The sequence below is a fragment of the Cystoisospora suis genome (genome assembly GCF_002600585.1).
Source record: "Cystoisospora suis strain Wien I chromosome Unknown contig_459, whole genome shotgun sequence".
NCBI classification, from domain to species: domain Eukaryota; phylum Apicomplexa; class Conoidasida; order Eucoccidiorida; family Sarcocystidae; genus Cystoisospora; species Cystoisospora suis.
In genome coordinates this window covers 1-21,099 of record NW_027153260.1, presented here as the reverse complement: position 1 = coordinate 21,099, position 21,099 = coordinate 1, and the positions used below count along the sequence as shown (strand labels likewise).

General features: G+C 52.5%; 1 protein-coding gene across 1 annotated transcript; it reads right to left on the bottom strand.

Moving 5' to 3' along the window:
• Positions 1 to 621: 621 nt before the first annotated feature.
• On the bottom strand, positions 622 to 20,790 carry CSUI_001155 (cullin family protein). Its single transcript, XM_068061361.1, has 12 exons — positions 17,691 to 20,790; positions 14,487 to 16,567; positions 12,987 to 13,795; positions 11,935 to 11,993; positions 11,138 to 11,248; positions 9,924 to 10,246; positions 8,107 to 8,883; positions 5,812 to 7,698; positions 4,587 to 5,056; positions 3,299 to 3,719; positions 1,942 to 2,744; positions 622 to 1,314 (listed from the first exon to the last, which is right to left on the bottom strand). The coding sequence occupies exons 1-12, from the start codon at positions 19,399 to 19,401 to the stop codon at positions 1,290 to 1,292; spliced, it is 9,477 nt and encodes a 3,158-aa protein (XP_067926659.1). The 5' UTR covers positions 19,402 to 20,790; the 3' UTR covers positions 622 to 1,289.
• Between the last annotated feature and the right edge of the window lie 309 nt (positions 20,791 to 21,099).

Here is a 21,099-nt window from a genome sequence, read left to right as displayed (position 1 = left end):
GGTTAGTACACGTCTTCGGGATGTCCGCCTGAAAGGTGCAAAACTCCCCTCAGCCACATCTGAAAGCCGCACGGCTCCCGCGTTGAGAATCTCGTGAGCTGCTGGACTGCCACCCTCCCAGATTCCTGGGGAAGCACAAGGCGGTTTCAGACAGTTTGTCGCTACCCGAAATCGCCATCCTTCGCGGTTGCCGTGACTACGTAGTCCTGTTTGTTAGTGGCAGCAAAATCTTCCGCTGCGGGCGTTCTTCGCGACAGCTGGTTACAGGGGGCACTCCCACGGGGAAACTAGCACAGATCGTCGCTCAAGCGCTAGGGGCCAGAAAGCACTTTCTGCTTTAGTGCCGCTTTCAGTGCAGCGGGCAAGCTACAATCGGTGTTTCTGCTGAGCGTATCAATTTGTAGCCGGACTACTGCACTCAACATCGTTTTGTGACGGCTCAAGTCGGGCACGAATGGAAGGTGAAATTGGCTCAAGGTAACGGGGGCTTACACTCCGGGAGCCACAGGCCCACTCCGGTACGGCCTCCTGTCACCTGGGGTTGTGGACTAGAGACAAGGCCACTATATGCTATGACAAACGCCGGAAGTTCAACTTCAGGTGCCCGGCGCTTGTCGTGCCGTGACTCCGCAGATGTCTGAGAGGTTCAATATCGAAACAAAGTTTCGGGGCTTTGATTGAGCGATATGAAGTCAAAGAGGAACGAGAGAGCACGGCCACGACTGCAGCTTCGCCGAGTGCGCCACACTCGATTTGCAGCTTTGGGACGCCGCTGGCCGAGTGAGCGGCACCCAGCAACATGGACAGACAAAGTATCGTAGGCAAGGCCTCCGACGTCTCCGTTTCTTGAATGGAAATATGTGTCTGTTGAAAGCGCCCGCTGAATACCAAGCGTACTGACTACCGCACTGACGAGAAGGCAAGAAGAGAGTTGACAAAGGAGAGCTGTTGATAACAAAGTAGGGCTTTTCACGGCGGTGATGGCTGCTCACAGTTCTCTGTGAGCCAAGGTCTCCGTGACAGATAGCAACGTGAAGGGCACTCCAAAATTCTCTCGCGCGCTTTGGACTCGCCTGATCTCGAAGACAACTTTAAACTGGGGGGTATGAGCGGACGGACATGGAATACTTGAAATTGCACATGCATGACACATATCTGCCAGATCCTGGACAACAAACAGCAGTGCTGACGGTAGATGCTGACCCCGAAGTTATCCGCCAGGTAGGGGGATGATTGATACAAAAAGCTTCTGTGACTAGAGAGTTAGAATAGGAGAAGCGCTACATTTGTTACGGAATGTAAACGTATATTGACCTGCAGGCAACAGGAAACGCACGAAAAAACGTCACTCTGCAGAGATAGATGAGCTCCCAGGAATGCTGCGGCATCTGCATAGCAGTACAGATCGCGCGACGCTGCTGAGACAGGAGACTCTGCTGCGGCTCAGCCTGCTGGGCTTTAGCCGCTGGACGGTGTGCGGAGTGTTCTCCGTCTAAAACACAAAGGGGACGCTCCTAGGTGCCAGATGATATACAGTCAGAAGCCCAAAGGCGTCTACTCTATTAGTCGCCGCGGAGAACGAGCTGCCGGCAATGTCGTCCCCTGTTACAGACCAGTCTTCCGCCCAATTCTTGTGTGGAAGAAACTACATGGTGTCACGCCAGTCGCAGTTTCACGTGGGCGGATGGAAAACCAGCGGAGGTGAGAATCACCGCACCGCCCCGCTATCGCAAATCGTGGCTCGCCTTCGTCTGGGTTCCCAGTCTTGGTGATCTCTTTCAGCTATAGCGTGCTCGGAGCACGAAAACGGAACGTACACACTGGAAGTACCGGCCAGCCGAAAGTGACGCACTAGCCCCGACGACAATGGCTTTCCAAGGCCACCTTCACCTTCTTTCTGTGAATATTCTAGTCGCAGGGAGCACAATGACTTAACCTCACGTGTCACTTTCGTCTCTGCCAATGAACTCTCTCTCAATCAAACTCTCGAGTCGTTTCTTGAACACAGAGATTGGTATGCCTGTCTTAGACAGTTCTTCCTCCGTTTCCTGGAGTTTCTCATCGCCGTCAGGTGTGCTGGAGGGATGCTGACGATATGCGTTAACGTGTTCAGTAGCATTTCCTGTGTCCTGTTTTTGTCCCGCCCGCTTTGGGAGCTCCGAGGTCTCAGGCCGGGAAAGAATTTCAGCAGTCTCCGCACCGGGCCCACTTTCAGCGCCTTGTCCAGATGATAGTAGGAACCCATTTCTCTCGGGAATCTGGCTCTTCGAACCGGTATCCACTTCAACGCTTCGCTTTTTTTTCTCTTGCTGTTTCTCGCCGGTTGCAGCGCTGAATGGCCTGAGGGCCAGACCTTGCTGAGCATGTGCGGAGCCTGATGTTTTTTTATCTTTCATCTGAGCAGGTTCTCCGTGTGCCCTTCCATCTTTCGTCCTCAGCTGGATATACATTTGAACTTTCTGCAGCAAGTCACAATGCTTCAGGCGTTTGTGCCTTTTCATGGTCCTAACTATCGCAGCTTCCACCAATCCATGGGACTCGAAAAAAGTGTTCGTCACCGCAGGTTCGCTTCTGGAAGAGTCCTGTTTTTTCTTGCTAGCCGAACTTGCCCCGGGGTTCCGTATCGCTGCTTTCGGTGGATTTACTCCGTCGACTCCCCTGCACGACACCTGCGAGGGGGAAGAAAGCACTCCCGCAGAAGCCGCGATGGCCAGGGTCGGAATGAGCGCGGTAAGTGCTGCATCCTGTGGACATAAGAGAAGGATCTGATCACGGGGAGACACTTTCAGACATAGACACACCCACGCACGTATAATTATGTGGTCTGTTCGCGGATATGTGATGCATTGGTTCCTGCAAGCTGACAGGGCTGCTACATCTCCCAAGATGGACTAACGCTTGGCTTGCTACAGGTGCATGTAGGTGTAGTTACAAAGCTCTTAAAAAGAAAAAGCATACTGCCACGCTGTTCGTGATGCCATCCTGCATCCTTCACATAAGGGTGGACGGACGTCAAGCTATGCCCAGCTTCACTGTCAGAGCTCCCGTCCCCAGATAGTCGTCGGCAAAATGCATGCAGAACCGACTGTAAACTTTCCGTCCTTATAACTTCCATTTGGATACGTCAGTGTTCTCAGAGCGGGAAGAATACATGGGGGTAAACCAATTCCGCAAGTGCGGGTTATTATCGCGAGACTGCATTTCGGACAAGGAAATTTCTTTCCTATCTCACGCCTAACACGACAACAGCGGTAAGAACTAGTCTTAGATTTGAGCTAAACTGCCGGTGTACACCCACCTCGATGATCTCAAGTTCGATAGGACCGCCCTGAGTCTCCTTTGGAGCGAAGTCTTTGTGCAGACAGACAAATGCCTGTTGCTCTTGCTGTGTCTCTCCCAGCCGTTCCCAACATTTCTCAAAAGAAAAGTCGTGAGAAGCATAGAATCCAGCCGGACTTCTCACGCATCCTTTCCTGTCTGTCTGATTCGGATAACGATCTTTACTGACACTGCCCTGCCCTGCACAAGCTTTTTCCGGTGCTGCACAGAAAGCTTTGCAAATCCGCGATTCTTCCGCGTTCTTCAGTTCATTCTCTTTGGAGTCCGTGAATATTAAGACTCTTTGATGAGGACACAGGAGGGAAAGAAAAATTTTCTTGGTCTCGTAAAGAGAGAGCCCTGTCTCGGCAGCAGCTTCTTTGACAGATATATAGGGGCGCCTGCAGGGACAGTCGAAGATGCCAAACACAACGACTCGACAGAAATATCCTGCGGCAGCGGGCACTTCTTTCAAGCAAGTCAGCTCCGTTCAGCAAATGGACTGGGCCCTAACAGATTTCGTGAGGGACCTGGAACACAGCCCGCATTGACGAAAGCAGAACTCGCTCCTACAGCTTGCTTGTTCAGACACGGGTGACCAACTCTTCCACCTACGTCTGTAGCAAATATATCTTGCCACTCGACTAGAGCCCCCCTTCCGTTCTGCTAGCTTCACTCGGCTTCATCTTTCCTAAGTCCCAGTCAACCATTCTTCACTCCTGCAGCCCCACGTTTAGTCCGGAGATATGGAAAACTCTTAAGAAAGCATATGCTACTCTCAAATGTATACACCGGCATTCGGATCCTAGGTAACTTTTCAGGATTTGTATGCATTCCCGGAGTGCTTCAGTATGAAACAGGAATAACTACGAAAAACACTTGTGAATCTACTATAAACACCTGGACACGAGAAACTCAAGCACAGAGCGCGTCTACAGAATCTAGAACGACGGAAGAGAACCGTGGTACGCGTGCGCTTTTCTGTTCTCAGAAAGACACGATGAAAGTATCCCCTGGTGATGTGTGTCATGCATTATCCCGCGCGCTACCCCCCCCTTCCTCCGTGAAGTTTTTGTCTCCTTCGGCTGAATATGCGAAGCGACAAGCACTGACAACGTACCCCAACCAGGTCGCTACACTTGAGCATCTACACCATCCATAGGTCCGACTGAAGCAGCTACGGTAAAGTAAACGTCATTTTTTCTTTCCATCACCCTGAGTGAGTTCGCTGCACATTCTTGTCCCTTCATCGTATAACCTTCTCTCACCTGTTGAGCAGAAGTAAAATGAGACCCATGTTTGCTGGTACGTCCACAAGAAAAGCAGTCTCCTCACCCCCCTCTTCGAATGCTTGCACACCAGGGGACGCGCTTCCTCTCCCAGGCACACTCGAAACGTCAGGCATGCAAACGGCTTGTTCCAGTCCGGCGTTCTGACTTCCTTGATGTCTCTGTGGCCCTTCACCCCCTGTCAATACACACGCGGCCGGTTCCCTGTGGCTGACAACTGTCCCCCCAGGACTGGTGCAACATCCTCGGCAAGCTTCAAGGCGCAGGGACGACGCGGGCAGAGAGGAGAAAGAGGACGAGCTGACGACTGGAGCAGAAGAGGACTGCGAACTATGAAAGAAGAAAGAAGCTGTCGTCGAGAACGAGCACCTGAGGTGCATGCGACTGAGGCGAAGTTGCCAGGTGAGACGCCGCTCAGGAAAGCGTTCGGTGTAGAAGCGCGAGAAGGCCTGCACGGGGAGGTAGACATCGCATCAGGTTAACGGAGAGCACAGGGCGAATCTCAGGGTTGGTGGCTGAAGGTTGAAAAAGTTTGAAGTACAGCTGGCGAAATGTCTACATACGTAATGCGTATCGAGACAAAACGTGCATTCTCTTTCCCCAGGTAGCTCCGAGATTACCTATTCGTTCACACGCGCACCCAACGGTGTATTGTATACTCGTGGCCATATACCTCTGGCGTATACCGAAGGCAAGAAAGGGATCGATGCGACGGTAGAGAGCCGGAGACAATGAGGCCTCCTGTCTAGCGAGAAGCAGTGTTTGTCGGCAGACCCGCTTCCTTTGGATCCCGTTTAAACGTGTGTGCACTCTCAGAATCTGGTCGTGAGTTATCGTCAGAAAGAGTCGTGCGCACTGGACCGAAATAAAGGAAGAAAGAAAAGATAGTATGAGTAGCGTCTCGTCTCTACGCAGAGGTGTCATTACTGGAGACAATCGGACCAGACCACAGAACGCTCTCCGATGTTGGCTGTTTTACTCTTCTGGAGAGAGATTCCCAAGGACACGTGCAAGCGGCTGTCATCGCATCCGGTCCTTCTGGGCTTCCGACAGCAACAGTGAGAGACCCTTTTTGTCGTAACGGAACAGATTTATCATCTCAGCTGTAGAAGAAACACGCAGAGAAAAGGCGACCCGCCTTTCCAGCGCCATGGTGACTCCGTGCTTTCATTGGGGACAGAGCTTCCTTTCACAGACTTCTCACCTGAAGCGGGACGGCAAGGCACCGAGGCAAGCACACCCCGCCTACTACAACAGTGTCCCTTCTACTTCTGTCTTTGTGTTCCCTGCCTTCTTCGGGGGGTACTCTCCTCTCTTGCCCCGGGCACGCTTTCTCCATCGCAACAGTGCCCTGGTGTGAACAATTTGATGAACCTCCACGAGGCTCCGAGCGTAAGATCGGACTCTCCCCGGGCTCGTGACTCTTCGGCGGGACGGGGTCAGAAGCAGGTGTGCAATCGTGAGCTTCCACCTTTGCCTCGGTCTTCGCAGTAGGCAGCCTGCAGCCCGATGAGGATCGGGGAGAAGAGGGAGCTAGAGAGCTTGCGAGATTGGAACTAGATGGTACCGAAGGCGAAGAACTGGAGGGAGAGACAGAGAGAGGAGACGAGGGAAAAAGAGAGGACGAGCCAGTGTTCAAGTCAGCAGCAGGAAGAGCGCAGGCCCAGGCATGATGTGTAAGAACAAGAGGCTGAAATAGAAATGAAGAAGAAACAGATATAGAGGACGAGGAATAACACGAGGCATGACCGGTGTCTAAACCTCGTACATGTCCCACCCCTTCACTTCCAGAGTCTTCTTTGTGGGCCGACAAGGACACACCATACATGCAGTCACGCGGAGATGTTTCTTCCCATGGTTCAGTTGGTCTGTAGGACAAATCCCTTCTCTCTTCAGCATCTCTTCGACGCCGACAAGCACTGCCATTCTCTGTCCCTTCTTCCTTGATGCCTTGGTGTCCTCCCTGCTTCTGCAGCTCGTCTTTAGCTTTCGACTCTTCACTTTTCGTCGCACCAACGCAGTCTTCCCGCCGCCTGAACTCTTGGTCTCTCATGAAAGAGAGAGAGAATTCCTCGGCGATTCTTCGAGAAGCTTCTAGATCTCCAAAGATCTGTCTTAGCCTCCACCCCTCGTTCTGTTTCCCCACATCGCCTGCTGCTGCGTCTAAAATCACTTCTGCTATCTGCTTCTCTCTTCGAAGCATTCGGCCCATGTCTACTCTTCGTGGCCTTCTGTTCTGCCACTTTACCGTCTCTCGAAGTTCGTCCGCGGTCGTAGTCTTCTGTGTCCTCGCATCAGCCTCTTCTAATCCTTGATTTTCCTTCTCTCCGTCCAGTACTCCGTTCCCCTTCCTACTCTGCTCGTCGCAGATTCCCCCCTTGGTCCGCGTCTGTTTCTCTTCGTCTTCGCTCGTATCCACCATTGCTGCAGATTCTCCGCGCTCCTTCATCGTTTGGTCTGAGGAAACCTTTCTCTCCTCCCGAAGTGTCGTATTCAGGACTCGTTCTTCCCCCTCAGAGCCGGCATGTCTCTGCTTTGTCTGCAAGATACACCTCGTGTCTGCCAGCTCCTTTCTCGTCGGCTGAAGCTCGATGCATTTGGGTTCTTCACCACGCGGAGGAGTGTGTTTCTTTGTCTCTACAGCTGATGAAGACTCTATTTCCTTCTGTTCCTGTGATTCTCCGCGTATGTCTCGCTCTGGAGCTAAATCCTTCCCTACTGCAAAGTCTCTTTCCTTGCCTCTGTCTTTATCTAGCTGGTGCATCTTTGCTTCCTCGCCGCGAGGCGTATTCCTCGATCCTGCTGTATTCCCCTGCTGAGCCACGGTCAAAGTAACATGTGGAGTTGGAGGTCCTTCAGTCTCTGTTTGTCCATGTACAGAGGAACTTCGTTGTCTCGACTTAGGCCGGTGACCCCGCCCACTTTCCCGTGCCGTGAAAAAGACTTCCTCTTCCCATGGAAACTTGGCGAAGGTAGAATCGTCCTCTTGTCCTAAAGTCCGTGTCAGCATACGGCGAGCGAGTTTCAGTTTGAAAAACGTACAGAAGAGCTCTCGATGCTGGAGGTGCTGTACGACCTGGCAGATGCTCTCCTGAGGTGAAGCAAAGACACCGGTACCATAAGCAAACAAGCACAGCTTCCTAAAGCAAAACGAAAGACCACGGTGGCTGGCCAGACGACATCCGGGTTATGTGTGAAAGTAAAAGAGGACTCAGGAAGTATTTCTCTTGCATACACGTATGTCCGTTGGGAACCTCCAGCAGGGTTGGGAGATACTTTTTTCTCACATCCCCTTCCGTGCCTAGTAGCTGTAATGCAGAGTTAGCTGCACGGGAGTAGGCAATACATAGGGTGTTAGGCCGTGTCCAAGACTTTACTACGGTCGCGAAAGAGGAACATGCTGAGCTCTCATGCCTCAGGAATGTGACGAGGCCAGACCGCCTCTTTCGAGACGGCTCTACGAGATCCACAGGAGCTTTAGACCACAGCATTCGCTCACCAGCCAGTGCTTCTCCTGTAAAAAAGACCTGTGTCGACTACCCCTTGAGGGGGCGCCGTCGTCCCGGTTGCCCTGGGCTGTAGGACCGTGTCTATACTCAACGCGCGAAGGAGAGATTTTTGCTGCCTCCAGTTCACAGTCATCCTGTCCGATGGAGCTTTGTCTTCTCGAAGCGGCTCTGAAGGCGGCGCTGCTCTCATGCTCTAACTCTCCCTCGCACAACCCCTTTTCATGCATATTACAGTCGTATTCGTGACGCCTTTCTTTCTGTGTTTTGAAGTAAGGTGTACATGCACCCGTAATCTGACAACCGTGAGGAGATCGCTCTAGGAATTTTGCAGAACTGAGTTCCACCATTGCTTTGAGATACTGATCGACATAATCAGCCACAGCAGCACTCAGTAAAGCAGAGGAAGATAGACGGCTGGAAGACGACGAGGCAGGCGGGGACTGCCCTGCAGGAGATGAGAAAAACAGATGAGAAAAAAGAAAGAAAGGCGAAAACGGAGAAATAGAGGAGACTGAAAACGGCCAGTACGTCGCACTATCAAGTCGGATTATCTGAGGAGGGGCTGCTTGCTCACAAGCATCAGAGCGTAGGTTGCTTTTAATAAAAGGAGTGGAACACGAGAGACCGGAGGAGGAAGAGGAACTGCGAGACGAAGCAGGCGAGGACGAGACGTCTGCAGCATGAGAGGAAAACCGGTCAGCGAGAGGCCGTGCGCAGGTAACGAGAATTTTTTCAGAATTCGGTCCATTCAAAACTTCTTCAAACGCCTGGAAACAAACTCATCCCTCAACCAGATGCAAGGCATATTGTTGCAAATGACGATTCACAGCCAAGACCATTCTGAGTAGCATATCTCTCGCGATGGAGAGCTGTCATATAGATCTGTAGGAGATTTTCGCGAACAACGACGTTCTTTCATTCAGGTATTTTCGAGAGACGCGTTCCCGAAAGACACCAAAGGCATCTGTCTTTTTCGAAATCCCTCCTCGAGCTTCCGTCGTAGCGGCATCTGTGTATGGTACCGGACGGATCCCCGGTATCTGCTACGGGAAGTGAATACGCTCACCTAGTGCTGAGGGCCTCGATTGCTGTTGTGGCCGTGACTCTTCTGTTGTCTGCATTAAGTGTCAAACAGTATGCGCTCTATACGAGCCTTGTCGTACATAGAGAGCAGCCTTTGGCTAGTGGCCGTGTTGTCCTGCCTAATGCTATAATATGGTTATACGCGATGAGGATGTTTGGAATGGACACACAACTACACCTGCACGAGCACAGGTCCTGACGACACGCGTGCTCTCGAGCTCCTCACATGCATAGACAGGCACCGCAGGGCATACTTATACGTGAATGCCCACTGTGGAAATAGTGTCGACGGTGTTATTGTGTCGAAAGTATATGTTTTTATTTACACGTATTGCTCTACTTCCAAAGAAACTAAAACGGGCTGTTCACGGTGGAAGAGAAACCGAGGAGACATGTCCAAGCCCCAAACAGCGGTCCATGCCGTCTAGTGAGCTGCGAAGGACGCCACCACGTGCGGTCCCCACGTGCTGCAGGAATAGCACAGCCAAGCAATTCTGGGAGGAGTTCCCGAAGTTAGAAGCACGTTCCCTTATAAAGAACGAGAGTAGACGGCAACCAACTATTTTCAGCGCAAAGATGCATATATACCCCCGGCTGATACTGCATCGGGCATACGTAAGGAGGTACATGTGTAACAGTACCGCAGGAGTTAACGTTTGCTAATCATATCGGCAGGGCGTGTCTGAGACGAGTTCTGGTTCTTGAAGTATTTTAGTCTCCGTACTTCATCTCTCGCCTTCTTTAGAGACGGGTGATAGGAAAACTCCTTCTTCAGCTCCAGTTCTGTTTCTGAAAGCTCGCGTACTAAAGCGGAAAGGCCTTCGACAATGTGAGCGAAGGAGGAAGGTGAGGAGGACGGGAGTCCGGAGGAAAAGTCGAGAGAAGGATTAGAGGAATGAAGACAAGGATGAGAGAAAGAAGTGGAGACGGAAGAAAGAGAAAAAGCAGCGCTGAAGCGATTGACCCAGTGAGTACGAAAAGCCTCCGCAAAGCGGGAGAGGGCATCATCAGGCCAGCGCCTCAAAATAATGAAGAGAGGCTTGATAGCTGCGCCAGTCACGACACGCACAGGGGGGGAATGCAAGCGATGACAAACATAGGAAGCAGAGAACCCAGAAGGAGAAGCAAACAAAGATAGACGAGAAAGTAGTACTGGAGACCCAGACGAACAGCTGGACACGAAGGCGCCGAAGACAAGTACGCCAATAGATAACGCGGGAAAGGAGAAGCGTTTGTTCGAGTAGTGCACGTTGTTTGCTACTATTGCGCCGCTTCAACTGTGCCAGAAACCAAGAAGAAAGAGAACACTTACCCAAAGAAACCAGACGTTTGCAGGCATGGGCAACGGACAGAGAACGAGCCAGTCAAGCACGACAGACAATGACAGTCGATAGCAAGGGGACGGGCTGACAGAAGCCCGCTTTCCCTGTGTGTGTTCCGAATCCAGTAAGCAATAACCGACACCAGTCACACGGTTGGTCTGAACGTTGGCCAGAACATCTTGTAGTTGCACAAGCACCTCAGGCGTCACTACTACCACAGAGGTATGAAAGAGGAGAAGCAGTTAAAGAATTTACGAGGAAGACACACCCTGCAGCCTTGTCCACCTCCCTGTAGCAGCTACGAGGGTGACGAGGCAACCACAGAAGTAAGAAAGACAAAGAACTCTACTCTGTTATAAGAACCCTGACTGTTCTTCACCTGCAACGGAGAGCTGACCTAACGCTCTTCGTATCCAACGTGATCTCTTCAGCACAAGAAAAGCCATACACCGTCTGACCGAACATGAACGTGGCTATGAACGACAGATGCTTTATGTATTACAAGGCAGACGTAAGAGACGAGTTGTGGAAAAAAAACAGTCTTTGGCCCTTTACGTGTGCACGTATACGAAGCAAGGCTCCGCAGGATCTTGGGTCAAAGGAGACTGAACTTCACCTTGCCAGTCCTTCTGTAGTAACAAGGCATGTATTCCAGGGGGCAACCGAAGAATTTCTTCAACGTGGAAGCGAGTCAAAGCCGCAGCTGCAGCGGTCTGCACAGCTTCGCCTGAGCGAAGATGCGCAGGGACAGAGGAGACGCAGGGCTAGAAGTCCGCCCTCTGCGTCACGCACACCGTCGATACTTAAAACGAACAGAAAAGAACTGGTCAGCTTGTCGCATGCAAGCGAAAACTAACTGAGTATACGTGCATACACGGCGAGAATGGTCAGGCAGCTAAGGTAGTTGGTGTGTGTTATTGTTCATTTCGCCGTAACTCCATCAAAATACTTTATACGCAGGAAAGCCACGGGACTGTCAGCCCTCCCAGGAAAAACACAAAACGTTCGCAGGCTGGATCCGCGGTACAGTAGACCAGGGAATTACCTATCTATGCGAGACAGGATGTTCACTTCAACGCGATGCACAATTCTGCGCACCAGAGCGGATGCTCCTTTAGAGTCCAAGCAAGCCATGGAGTCCTGGATCCAAGCCCGCTGGATGCCAGCTTAATCAGGTGCACCTTTGTCAAAGGTAACAACCGTTTGCAGTCAATCCCAAGGGGATCCTTCTGACCGCGAGGGCCACGACACAGTCAGCCAGCACATTCATGAGCCCCCTCATCGTCTGCTCTTTCTTCGTGTGTGAATTCGGGCTACGGCAGTAAAGCCTACCTGCAAACGACGCCCGCGATGGGTTCTGTCCGAATGTTATAGGACGAGGTATATGGTGTCAGGCTGAACGTGGTAACAGACAGTTCGCTATCTTAAGAAACTCTGTTTCTTGTGAGTTTCCTAGAGATGGCAGCGTGTTGCTGTACAAGGTACCACAGACAAAGTACGTGTTGTGTTCGAGGCGTCGTTACCCCCACTCATCGATCTCGAAGACACGACGGTCAACAAGCTGAAGCTCCGACAGTGTCGCTCCTATTCCCAACATACGTAGAGAGTTTGTCACCCCCACGGCGCGCTACTGTTCGAGCAAAAGCCAAAGAGAAGAGCATCACTGGGGTAAGGCTGCGAAGTACAAGATGTAAGCTTCCTCATCCTGCGTTGTCCTCGGAGGAGCAAAGAAGTGAAAGGTAAAAAAAATCTTACAGACAAATGGATGCATGCACTCTCGTGCTAGGTGTGCCTCAGACTGCAAGATGTGCAGGACCATATGTACGTACACCCGAAGTGGCAGGCTTCCAGCATTCTTGTTGAGGAGCGTCTCCGCTGTTTTCGCATAAAACTGCCCCGTTTTTTGCACCAGCCACCTACAGAACAACACTCGCAGATTGTTACGTCTGCGTACAGGGAAAGCAGAACTGCATGTGCATCCGTTGTCGATGCCTAGACATTTTTTTCCGGTAGTGCCAGTCGCCCAGCAGCACACCTGGAAAGTTTTTCGGTTTTGACCTCTTGCTAGCGGGCCCGTGCGCTCTAACCCTACATCCCTCAACCGGTCCGGCCGCAAGGCACGGAACTCTGACGGAGTCAAGTCTTACAGAGGCAATCTGTCTAGCTACAGCAATGAGCTACGGAAAGAAAAGCTCCAGGTACCTCATCCGAAAGAAGTACACGGATCCAGAGTATTCATTCATCTCCAGGACGGGGAGAAGATCAGCGGGAAGAGCAAAAGTTATAGCAGTTTCAGCAACAGTCACCGGAGTGCCACGCGTAGCCTAGTTATGCAGACTCTAAAAAGCGCACGGACTCGTGACACGCCCCTCATCGGCCTATAAAACACCCTGGCTGCCCGTGCGAACTGCCGTGACTTGGGCAGCAGCTGTGGGGTGTGAAACAAGAGAGCAGCCGTTTCTCACCTTGTCATCTTCTCGGTTACTTTGACGCTGCCTCCCCAGGTGCCGTGCTGACCCATTCCTCCTACGGGCACCCACTGGGGGCCAGCCCATGGATTTGTCCTTGATGCGGCCCCCTTTGTCTTTGTACGCAAGAGGAAGGAAGAGGACGACGTGGAAGCGGACACAGCATCAGTCAGGCCGTCTCCTACATTCTGCTCCCCCCCTGTCCGGCTGTGGGCACCCGTTTGGTGGCTTGAGTCACCCATATCGCCTGCCTGGGATGAAGCAGTACTGGTTTCTTCGTTTCTTTTGAATTCAGGACAGGAACGGTCAGTATCTTGTCCTTCGTTGCCTCTCTCCCGGACTGGCCCGGTGCCGTCCTGTGTGAGCTCAGATTCACGAGATCGGTAACTCTTCGGGACGGTGTGTTTTCTCTTCTCTTCTGTGAGGTTGTTCGTACGCTGTTTCCCCCCAGCTAAGTGCAGAGCTCCAGTGGAAACAAGCTTCATTTGACTTGAATCATGAAGGCGGCGGAGCAGTACTAAGGCTTCGCGCACAATGCGCCGGTCGAGTCCTGAAAAAGATTGTGGAGGTGGCGGCGATGCCGCTGCAGTTGTCGCCAGGGGTGGGAATGTTTGGCACCTTGACGTTCTTGGAAAGGAAGCGGAAGCAGAGGAAGCAAGGGAGGCAGGGAAAGGCAAACGAGAAGACGGGGAAGAAGACGAAGTAAGGACTTTCTCGAAGACAACCGAGTGGAGAGCTTCTGCTCGAAGTTCCTTCAGACAAAAATTGACCGAGGCACGGAGTGCCGTTTCAGCGGCCTTCCCAAGCTGTCGGATACGCAGACAAGACTCGTATGTACACTGGCGGTGAGGGACATATTTCCCCTTATCACGTCCAGTAAAATCGGTGGTAAGTAACACGTGTCGAATCCTGCAGCAGTGCAAGTTACTGGCGGATAGGTGTTTGCCGCCGATGTCTTCTTCCTTCCTTTCGGCAAGAACTACTTGGGTGTTAGCTCACTGTGCATGAGGCTCATCGCCACGGACAAAAGAAACTGAAGTACAGCTATGCTAAGACAAAAATGATCTCGAGAAAACCCATGAATCAAGAGAGTGACACTGCTTCATACTATGTGTACCAAGGCGGCGGCATTCGCGCCTGTCCTATAAACCCGGACCCCATGTATGCGCGCGCGCTTTTCTCTTAGTAGAAAGGGGCTTCAGCTGCGAGAACTTACTCGTCATAGTTGGCACGCCACGGCTACTCGAGCACAGGAAAGGGGGGGTCCCCAACTACACAAGCTTCTTTAGAGAAGACTGAGTGAAAGTAGCCGAGCCCTTCATCTGGAAAAGACGAGAGGATGAAGTACGGGTACTTTGCAATTTTCCGATTTCAGAATATCGAGTCCGCAGTGAAGGAGAACTGTGAATCTCGAGAACCGTGCAGGTGAGATTATTCTCAGCGACACCTCCATACATCGAAGAAGAGCGATCTTCGGTAGATGTCGCAGTCACGTACCACTGTCTGAAATATTCGTAACGCAGCCACAGAGAGGGGAACTGCCGCTTCCTGCATTGCTGTAGCGACGGTTGCTGCTGCCGTCACGGAGATTGACAGTTTTGTTTCTACGTCTGTCTTTCTCAGCCGTTCCCGTGGCACTCCATCTGTCGCGTTGGTGTTCTCTGCTTCCGTGTCGACGTACTCCTCGGAGTTTTGGCAGGTCAGTCCTCGTCTCCCCCGAGATCTCTCCCCGTCCCCCCGCACCTTGGGCTTCTTCAGGATTTTGCTCTGAGGCCCAACAGGGGTGGCCTCACCGAAAACAGATAATGCTACAAGTTCTGCAATTGACTCAGCAGTAGGAGGACTGTCTCTACCTGAATGGTTCGGCCGACATGTACTGCTGATTGTACAAAGCCGTGTTCTACTGGAGTCTTTCTTGCTTGCCACTCTACTAGTTATGTGTCGAGAGCGGTAAGTCCTCCGGCTTGATGATGAAGATGGTTGTTCAAGAGAGCTATTTCGAATACGCTCGCTCTGGTCTAGACCTCCAGCGTGCTCAAGAACGTTGCTTACCTTGCTCAGCAATGTTTCTCCATGTCCCCCTCCTCCTTCGCTCGTGTTTTGAGAATCGTGTACGTCCCCTTTCTGCGCAGTTCCCACCTGCGTTTTACCTGCTGTCTGCAGCTCCGTTCCTGGAGATTCTGCGTAGTGAGTGAAAACGGCATGAGTATCATTCGCAGGCTGAGCACGAGCACTCCCTGCGGATGACGGTAACTTGGTCTCTGTCCCCTCATAAGGAGCTGCGTCTTTTACATCGTGCAGCAATGGTCCCTTCGATAGGCTCTGCGGTTTATCTGAGTGCCGAGATGGACGACGAGGCAGAGCAGCAGTGTTTGTATAGAGAGGCCTAAAGGGGAGAGCGAAATCACGAGCGGCGGCAGCTGATTGATGGAAGGGGAGATTCGTCGTCCATAAGTGGAGCTGCTGAGCGCTAAGCTGCGTCGTTTGTAGCTTCTGAACAAGGAGATGCGAGTTTTGCATACCATCTACCGGAGCGAAAATCTTGCTTAGGTTATAAGCAAAGTGGAGATATTGACGCCAGATACTCACAATCTGTACAACTAGTTGCACCCCTGCTGGAGGTGAGAGGGCCTCCCTAGCTGTCCCTGCAGGAAGCCTGTCCAGCTGTTGCGTATTACCAGCACGTCCTCTGTCAGACACAGCAGCTTCATGTTTTTCTGCGGAGCTCTCTCCCTTTCCGTCACGTCCATTTCTCGTATAAGCGTGATCCTCCATCTCTTCGAAGATGTGCCCCGTGTCTGGACATCTCCCTGCACCTTTGAGGGTAAGACCCGCGCCTATCTCCACCGCGCAGAATACAGAACCAGCAGCGTACCGAGACGTTTCTAGCGGTTCACCATCGCAAGCAGCGACCCCTGTCTCACCGCCGTTGGCGGGCAAGGTGGATTCCGTAATCGAAGGCAGGCAAATTCGTTTGGAAGAGCGTCCTTGTGCGTGCTCGACGGAAGCAGTCTCTTTCGGATCTTGTCTGCATGCAGGCTGAGCTGTGGTAGTGAAATGTCCACTTAAAGCATCCACTGTTCCAACGGCCGGAGCAGATGGCTGCGAACACGGGAAGGAAGTTGCGACTTGGGAGCTCCAAGTCGGCCGCTTCTCTTCTCGATTGCCTCCGAGAAGTAGCGGGTTGACTACGTGCGAAGTTCCCCGCGCCCCTTCTCCTTGTTCTAGCGGTGTCTCCGGGAGAGAAGACTCGCTGGGAAAGCCATCCCTTCGCGTCAAAATTTCTGCATCTCCGGAGTTTTTTGTTCTCTCGCAAGGTAGCGACGGCATCGCAGGACTGGCATTGCGGGGTAGAGAAGCACGTTGTGTGGCAGCGAAGACAGGTTTTCCCTTGCGGTGCTTTACTTCATCCTGGATTTTTGAGGCTGCATTTGAGTCTACCAACACTTCTCGAAGGACAGACGCCAGGCCAGGGTCGTGGCGAAGGCGCTCTTGTGCGAAGAAATGGAGGAGGTTGCAGAAGAACCAGTAACAGACTCGACAAGATCGGGGATCTGCTGTCGCAAGAGTCCATATCACTGTAGAAAAGAACAATCGAAAGGAAGGCCAGTCATTTCCTTGCGCAGCCGGATGAGGCCCCCGGTGCTTGCCGCCCCGCGGGAAGTGTCATATCACAGGCTACACAAACAATTAACAGTTGCAAGTCCTACTCAAGGAGTGTGTGTTGCCGGAAGAAGTATTTAGCACCCCAGTCCGGTTGTTACGGTCAAAGTTGTAGGCCAGCTGTTGCCGCGTCGCTACAGGGGCAAGTGGTGATCTTTGGAAGTACAACGAGTCTACGGAAGGCATACAGCTAAGCTCGCTTTGTTCTTGAGCCCGCAGAATCCGCGCCACGGGTACCGCCCTTCTACTTTCATATACGGGTGTCAGAGGGTAGCACTCGGCATAGCAGGAAACATAGCCGAAGGCCTCAGGAGTAACGAGAAGTGTGATAGAGTCCACACCAGAAGAACTGCTGTGAGAGCACTAGCTGGCATACTCTTGACTGACGGTGTGTGGGGTGACAGAGAGGAGACCCGATTTCTAAGCTTTAGTCATATGTGGGGCGAGCTAGGCTTTTAGAAGTCACGACCACATGGTCACTACTTACGGAGGCTAGGACAAGAGAAAAGTATTACGTTCCTTCTGTTCTAAGCACTCGGTCCGTCTCCCTCTCAACACCCGCCACTCCAAGCCTGGAGCTTGGATGGCTTTGCCTAAACAGATATGTAGCATCCGCACTTCCAAGCTTCGGGTATTCTGCCTCATTCCTTTGCGGTCTCTATTTGTGAAATACTACGGACTGTCTCTCTGAAACCTTGTCTCTTACCAGAGAAGGGAAAACTCCAGGAAGTCAGTTTCCCTTCTCCACTTGTTGAGTATTTTGGGCTGAGTTTTAGATAACACTCCGTAGTAGTCATTCTGCCATGGCACAAGAGCTATATCCGTGTACGGAAACAGCTAGCACAACAGCCCTGAGGTCGTCCGCGCTCATTCAAGTACGTCTGCCTACCAAGAAAAAAGTTCATCCTTGTCGGTAGTCGGAAATATCTGTGCATCAGTAACGGGCCTGTAGCTTTTTGAGGGGAAGCAAGCATTCGTCGGTCACCTGACTATATTACCAGAGAAAAAAACGAACCGGAAAACTTCCGTGGCCCGCACCTGAATAGGCATATGAAAGTTGAGCGACAGAAAGACGAGGGGCGCCCGGGCAGACGTCCTCCAGGAGCTGCTTGTTGTGTCGTGGTACCCGGGCAGTTTTGCTAGGTGCGGTCCGTCCTTCTTCCGATCTTTCCTCTCCTCGCGGCTGCCTTTCGCTCGACTCCTGTACTACTTCTGAGCCTTGTCCTGCTTCCCGTAATTCCTCTGCCGCTTCACCAACAACGCCGTGCTTTTTGTCGTTCGCGCGTTTTCCTGACGACTGTCGGACTAGCAAAGAAGCCTCCCCCATGTCTTTCTTCCCATCCTCCTCGGTATGTGGGCAGCTTCTCGTTGGTTCTCCCTTTGTCCCGGTAAAAAGAGAGTTCTCCGCCTCCCCATCTCGACACTGAGGCAAGCAAGGTGTAGCTGAATTGTCAGCTGTTCCCTTGTTCGCATTTGATTCAACAACGCCTGGTACCTCCTCACCTTCTCCTTGGGTCTCGTGTTTCTCTCCTCTCAACTGACTCTCAGTCGTTAGTCCTTCCGCCTCCCCGTCTTCGTACACCTTGCTCCGCTCTGCGGGGTGAGTGACGCGTGACTCCTTCCTCTGCCGCTGGTTGTAGTCGCGGAGCTGTGCTGTTACGCATCCTCTCCCCCACATGCGAAGCATGCTATTTAAAGGTTGAAACATCGTCTGCATCAGACTGTCTAAGCTTTCCTCTGCCTTCCTCGCGGGGCCCTGCGGCTCCTGCTCCGGTGACTCTTTCGGCTGGAGTTCATCAGTAGGTCCGTTCCCCATAGTGCCGGGTGACTCATCCGGTACTGGACCTTCATCTGTTCGGAGTCGACAGCGGCTACGGACAATCAGATTTCCATTTACGTTACGGTTATCTCCCCTATCATCCTGCGGACACAAGGAACCACTCGGGTCTACGCCCCTTTCGCGAGTGGATGAACTTGGGACCAGATGGTTTGTGTTTCCAATCCTGTCGGCAGTTGAGGTGCTACCATCGGAAACGCCACTAGTTTCGCCTACCAGAGCTGCGCTCTGTTGGCCCCTTCGTTGTGCCCCTGTGGTTGTGCACGCCGCCGTCAACGCAGGCGAGGCATTCGAAGCAGACGACGTTGGGCTGCGATCCAGCTGCCTTCGGGTGGAGACGTGCATGCTGCTTGGCTGTACTCCACTGGAACGATGAGTGTGCAGTTCTGGGGAGCACGGAGAAACAACACAGTCGTGGTTGAGGTGGTTCCGCGCCGTCTCATGTGACAATCTGCGGGCCTCTTCGCCTTCGGAACGCAGATGCTTGGTTGGTCTTTTTCTTCTCGTCGACTCTGGAGCCTCTTGCGGCGCCCTCATCCCTGGCGGCAAAGGCACTTCGTCTTCTTTCCCATTCTCGCCTTCACCCTCTCCCCTCGGAGTAGTTTCTAGAAACCGTTTGGGAACCTGACTGGCTCTCATTCCTCTTCGTCCCCTCGTGCATGCACCATATCTGCCTTCCTCTACAGAGTCAGCGGGGGCCACCCTCGGACTCACAGGAGTCGCGTGCTTAGCCTGTTGCGGCTGACCGTCCGAGCTGCCCTCGCGCGTGTTTCCTCGGCGGTTCTGAGAGAGACTGCCAGAGGGCTCACTGGTTGCACGGAGCAGGCCTACGAGCGGGACGGCAGCACTTCTTGTGAAGTCAGCGGTCCTCAGGTGGCTGTCACCCGTTGATGAAGGAGTGCCGTGTGTCATTGTGTCGAGCTCAGCAAAAAGAATCCCGCGGTCAAGGTTCTTACTGCGGAACACAACCAAATATTCCGTCGGACCAGCCTACGCCGGCTGCTGTGCCTCCACTGGCTAGAACATGGCTGAGACGATTTTTTTCTCGCGTGGTGCCAAATTCAGACTTTGCGAGGTCGAGTCCAGAAACGTACGAGATCTTCTGGCAGGGAACAGGCAAAGCGCCCATTGAGAAAAGAGCGACAACGCACGAACAGTAGTGTGGTGATTGCCGCACTTCCTTTTTTCCACTGGTGCTGTACTCGGGGTGATCGGCGTCCCCCGGTTCCTTTCATACAGGCCCCGGTTGCCGATTTCCTGACTGATGTCTTCGTTTTGGTCTTGAACTCCGGGATAGCTCACCTACGGCTCTCCGTACAGGGAATGGGTGTTTACAGACGGAGTGAAGAAACGGCGACGGTTCAGCAATCGGTTGGACTCGCAGGGGGAGTCGATCCACGGAAGACGACCTCTTGACGGCCCTACGCGGCACGTGGTTGTCAAGATTACTCATCAATCAGCCAAAAAAGGGAGCTAAAGTGTAAAGCAATATCAGAATATCATATTACAGTGGTCCCTAGCGTGGGAGGATCGCTTCCTCCCAGACAGAACAGTCGGTCCGACAAATCTGTTAGTCGCCGGCGTACGCCGCCGAACCACAACACTACACAACAGTCGGAGGCGCTCGAGAGGAGCAACTGTTGTCAAGTCAGACTGAAGCAAATAGGACGTGGCAGACTACATGCACAGATTTGCAAAGACGCCTCGAGAAAGACCGCTACTGGCGAAAAGAGCACGGCGTAGTGCTTGAGTGTTTTACTCTTGGGACGCCGGAGTCTTCTACGTTGCTCCCTCTCAGGCTCGCGGACACTCATGGATGAAACGATAGGTGGCCACTCTCATAAGCGCACAGTTTGCAAGACGACGGGACAGTCAGCGGTCTTCACTACGTTACAATTTTGATGTCAGAGTTTGCGACTGTGTGAGATGTCCCCCACTTTTTGCCAGCCAAAATCAGACGAGCGGAGAGATGATCCCGTTGGCTCCTGATCGAGCTGTTCTTCCGAATAGCTGTAACTCCCTCGCCACCTTGCATGTACCCTCGCGTGTTTCTGTTCCGCATATTTTCGCCCCTTCAGTCGTGCTTCGTCAGAAATGCGAAATGTCCCCCCGAGTCGCTCTGAAACCGTTCACGGAAATGAAGAGGCAGCACAGAGCGCAAAGCCGTGCTAAACTAAGGCCTGCAGGTGCCGCTTCCGTTGTTCGCAGCTGACAGAAAAGTGTTTCTGTGGTAGAAGAAAAGCGGAATCATGCAAGAGTAACAGCTTCCACTTCCGTGGGTCTCGACTTCCTGTAGTCCGGGGCAAGGAAAGCGTTGCCGGAAAAGACTCTCGTTTTTAAGGCTGTAGGGCCTACCACTTGGGCGGCATCCGTCGGCCTCTAGGCTCCAAGGCGGTTAACCGGTGTTAGTCAGCCGCGTGAGAAGGTTGGTGTTCTGGGCATCTCCTGTGAGATTTACCGCCTTTTTTTCCACAATTCTATTTGAACTGTCCTCAGAAGGTTTTAGCCGTTCATTGCGTAAGGGAAGTGGGGGGGTAGGATCAAATCATACTTCGGTGTCTGGCGGCCAGCGCCCTGCAGGCAGGAAAGCGGAGATCGTGGTAGACATGC

Excerpts from the sequence above, each read along its gene's own strand:
- CSUI_001155 (XM_068061361.1), bottom strand. The coding sequence starts at position 19,401 with ATGACACACGGCACTCCTTCATCAACGGGTGACAGCCACCTGAGGACC. Across the intron at positions 8,884-9,923 it reads TAAAGAAGGCGAGAGATGAA|GCGTTTGAAGAAGTTTTGAA; the intron begins GTACGGAGACTA and ends GTTTGTTTCCAG. Across the intron at positions 2,745-3,298 it reads TCGAACTTGAGATCATCGAG|GATGCAGCACTTACCGCGCT; the intron begins GTGGGTGTACAC and ends TTATGTCCACAG.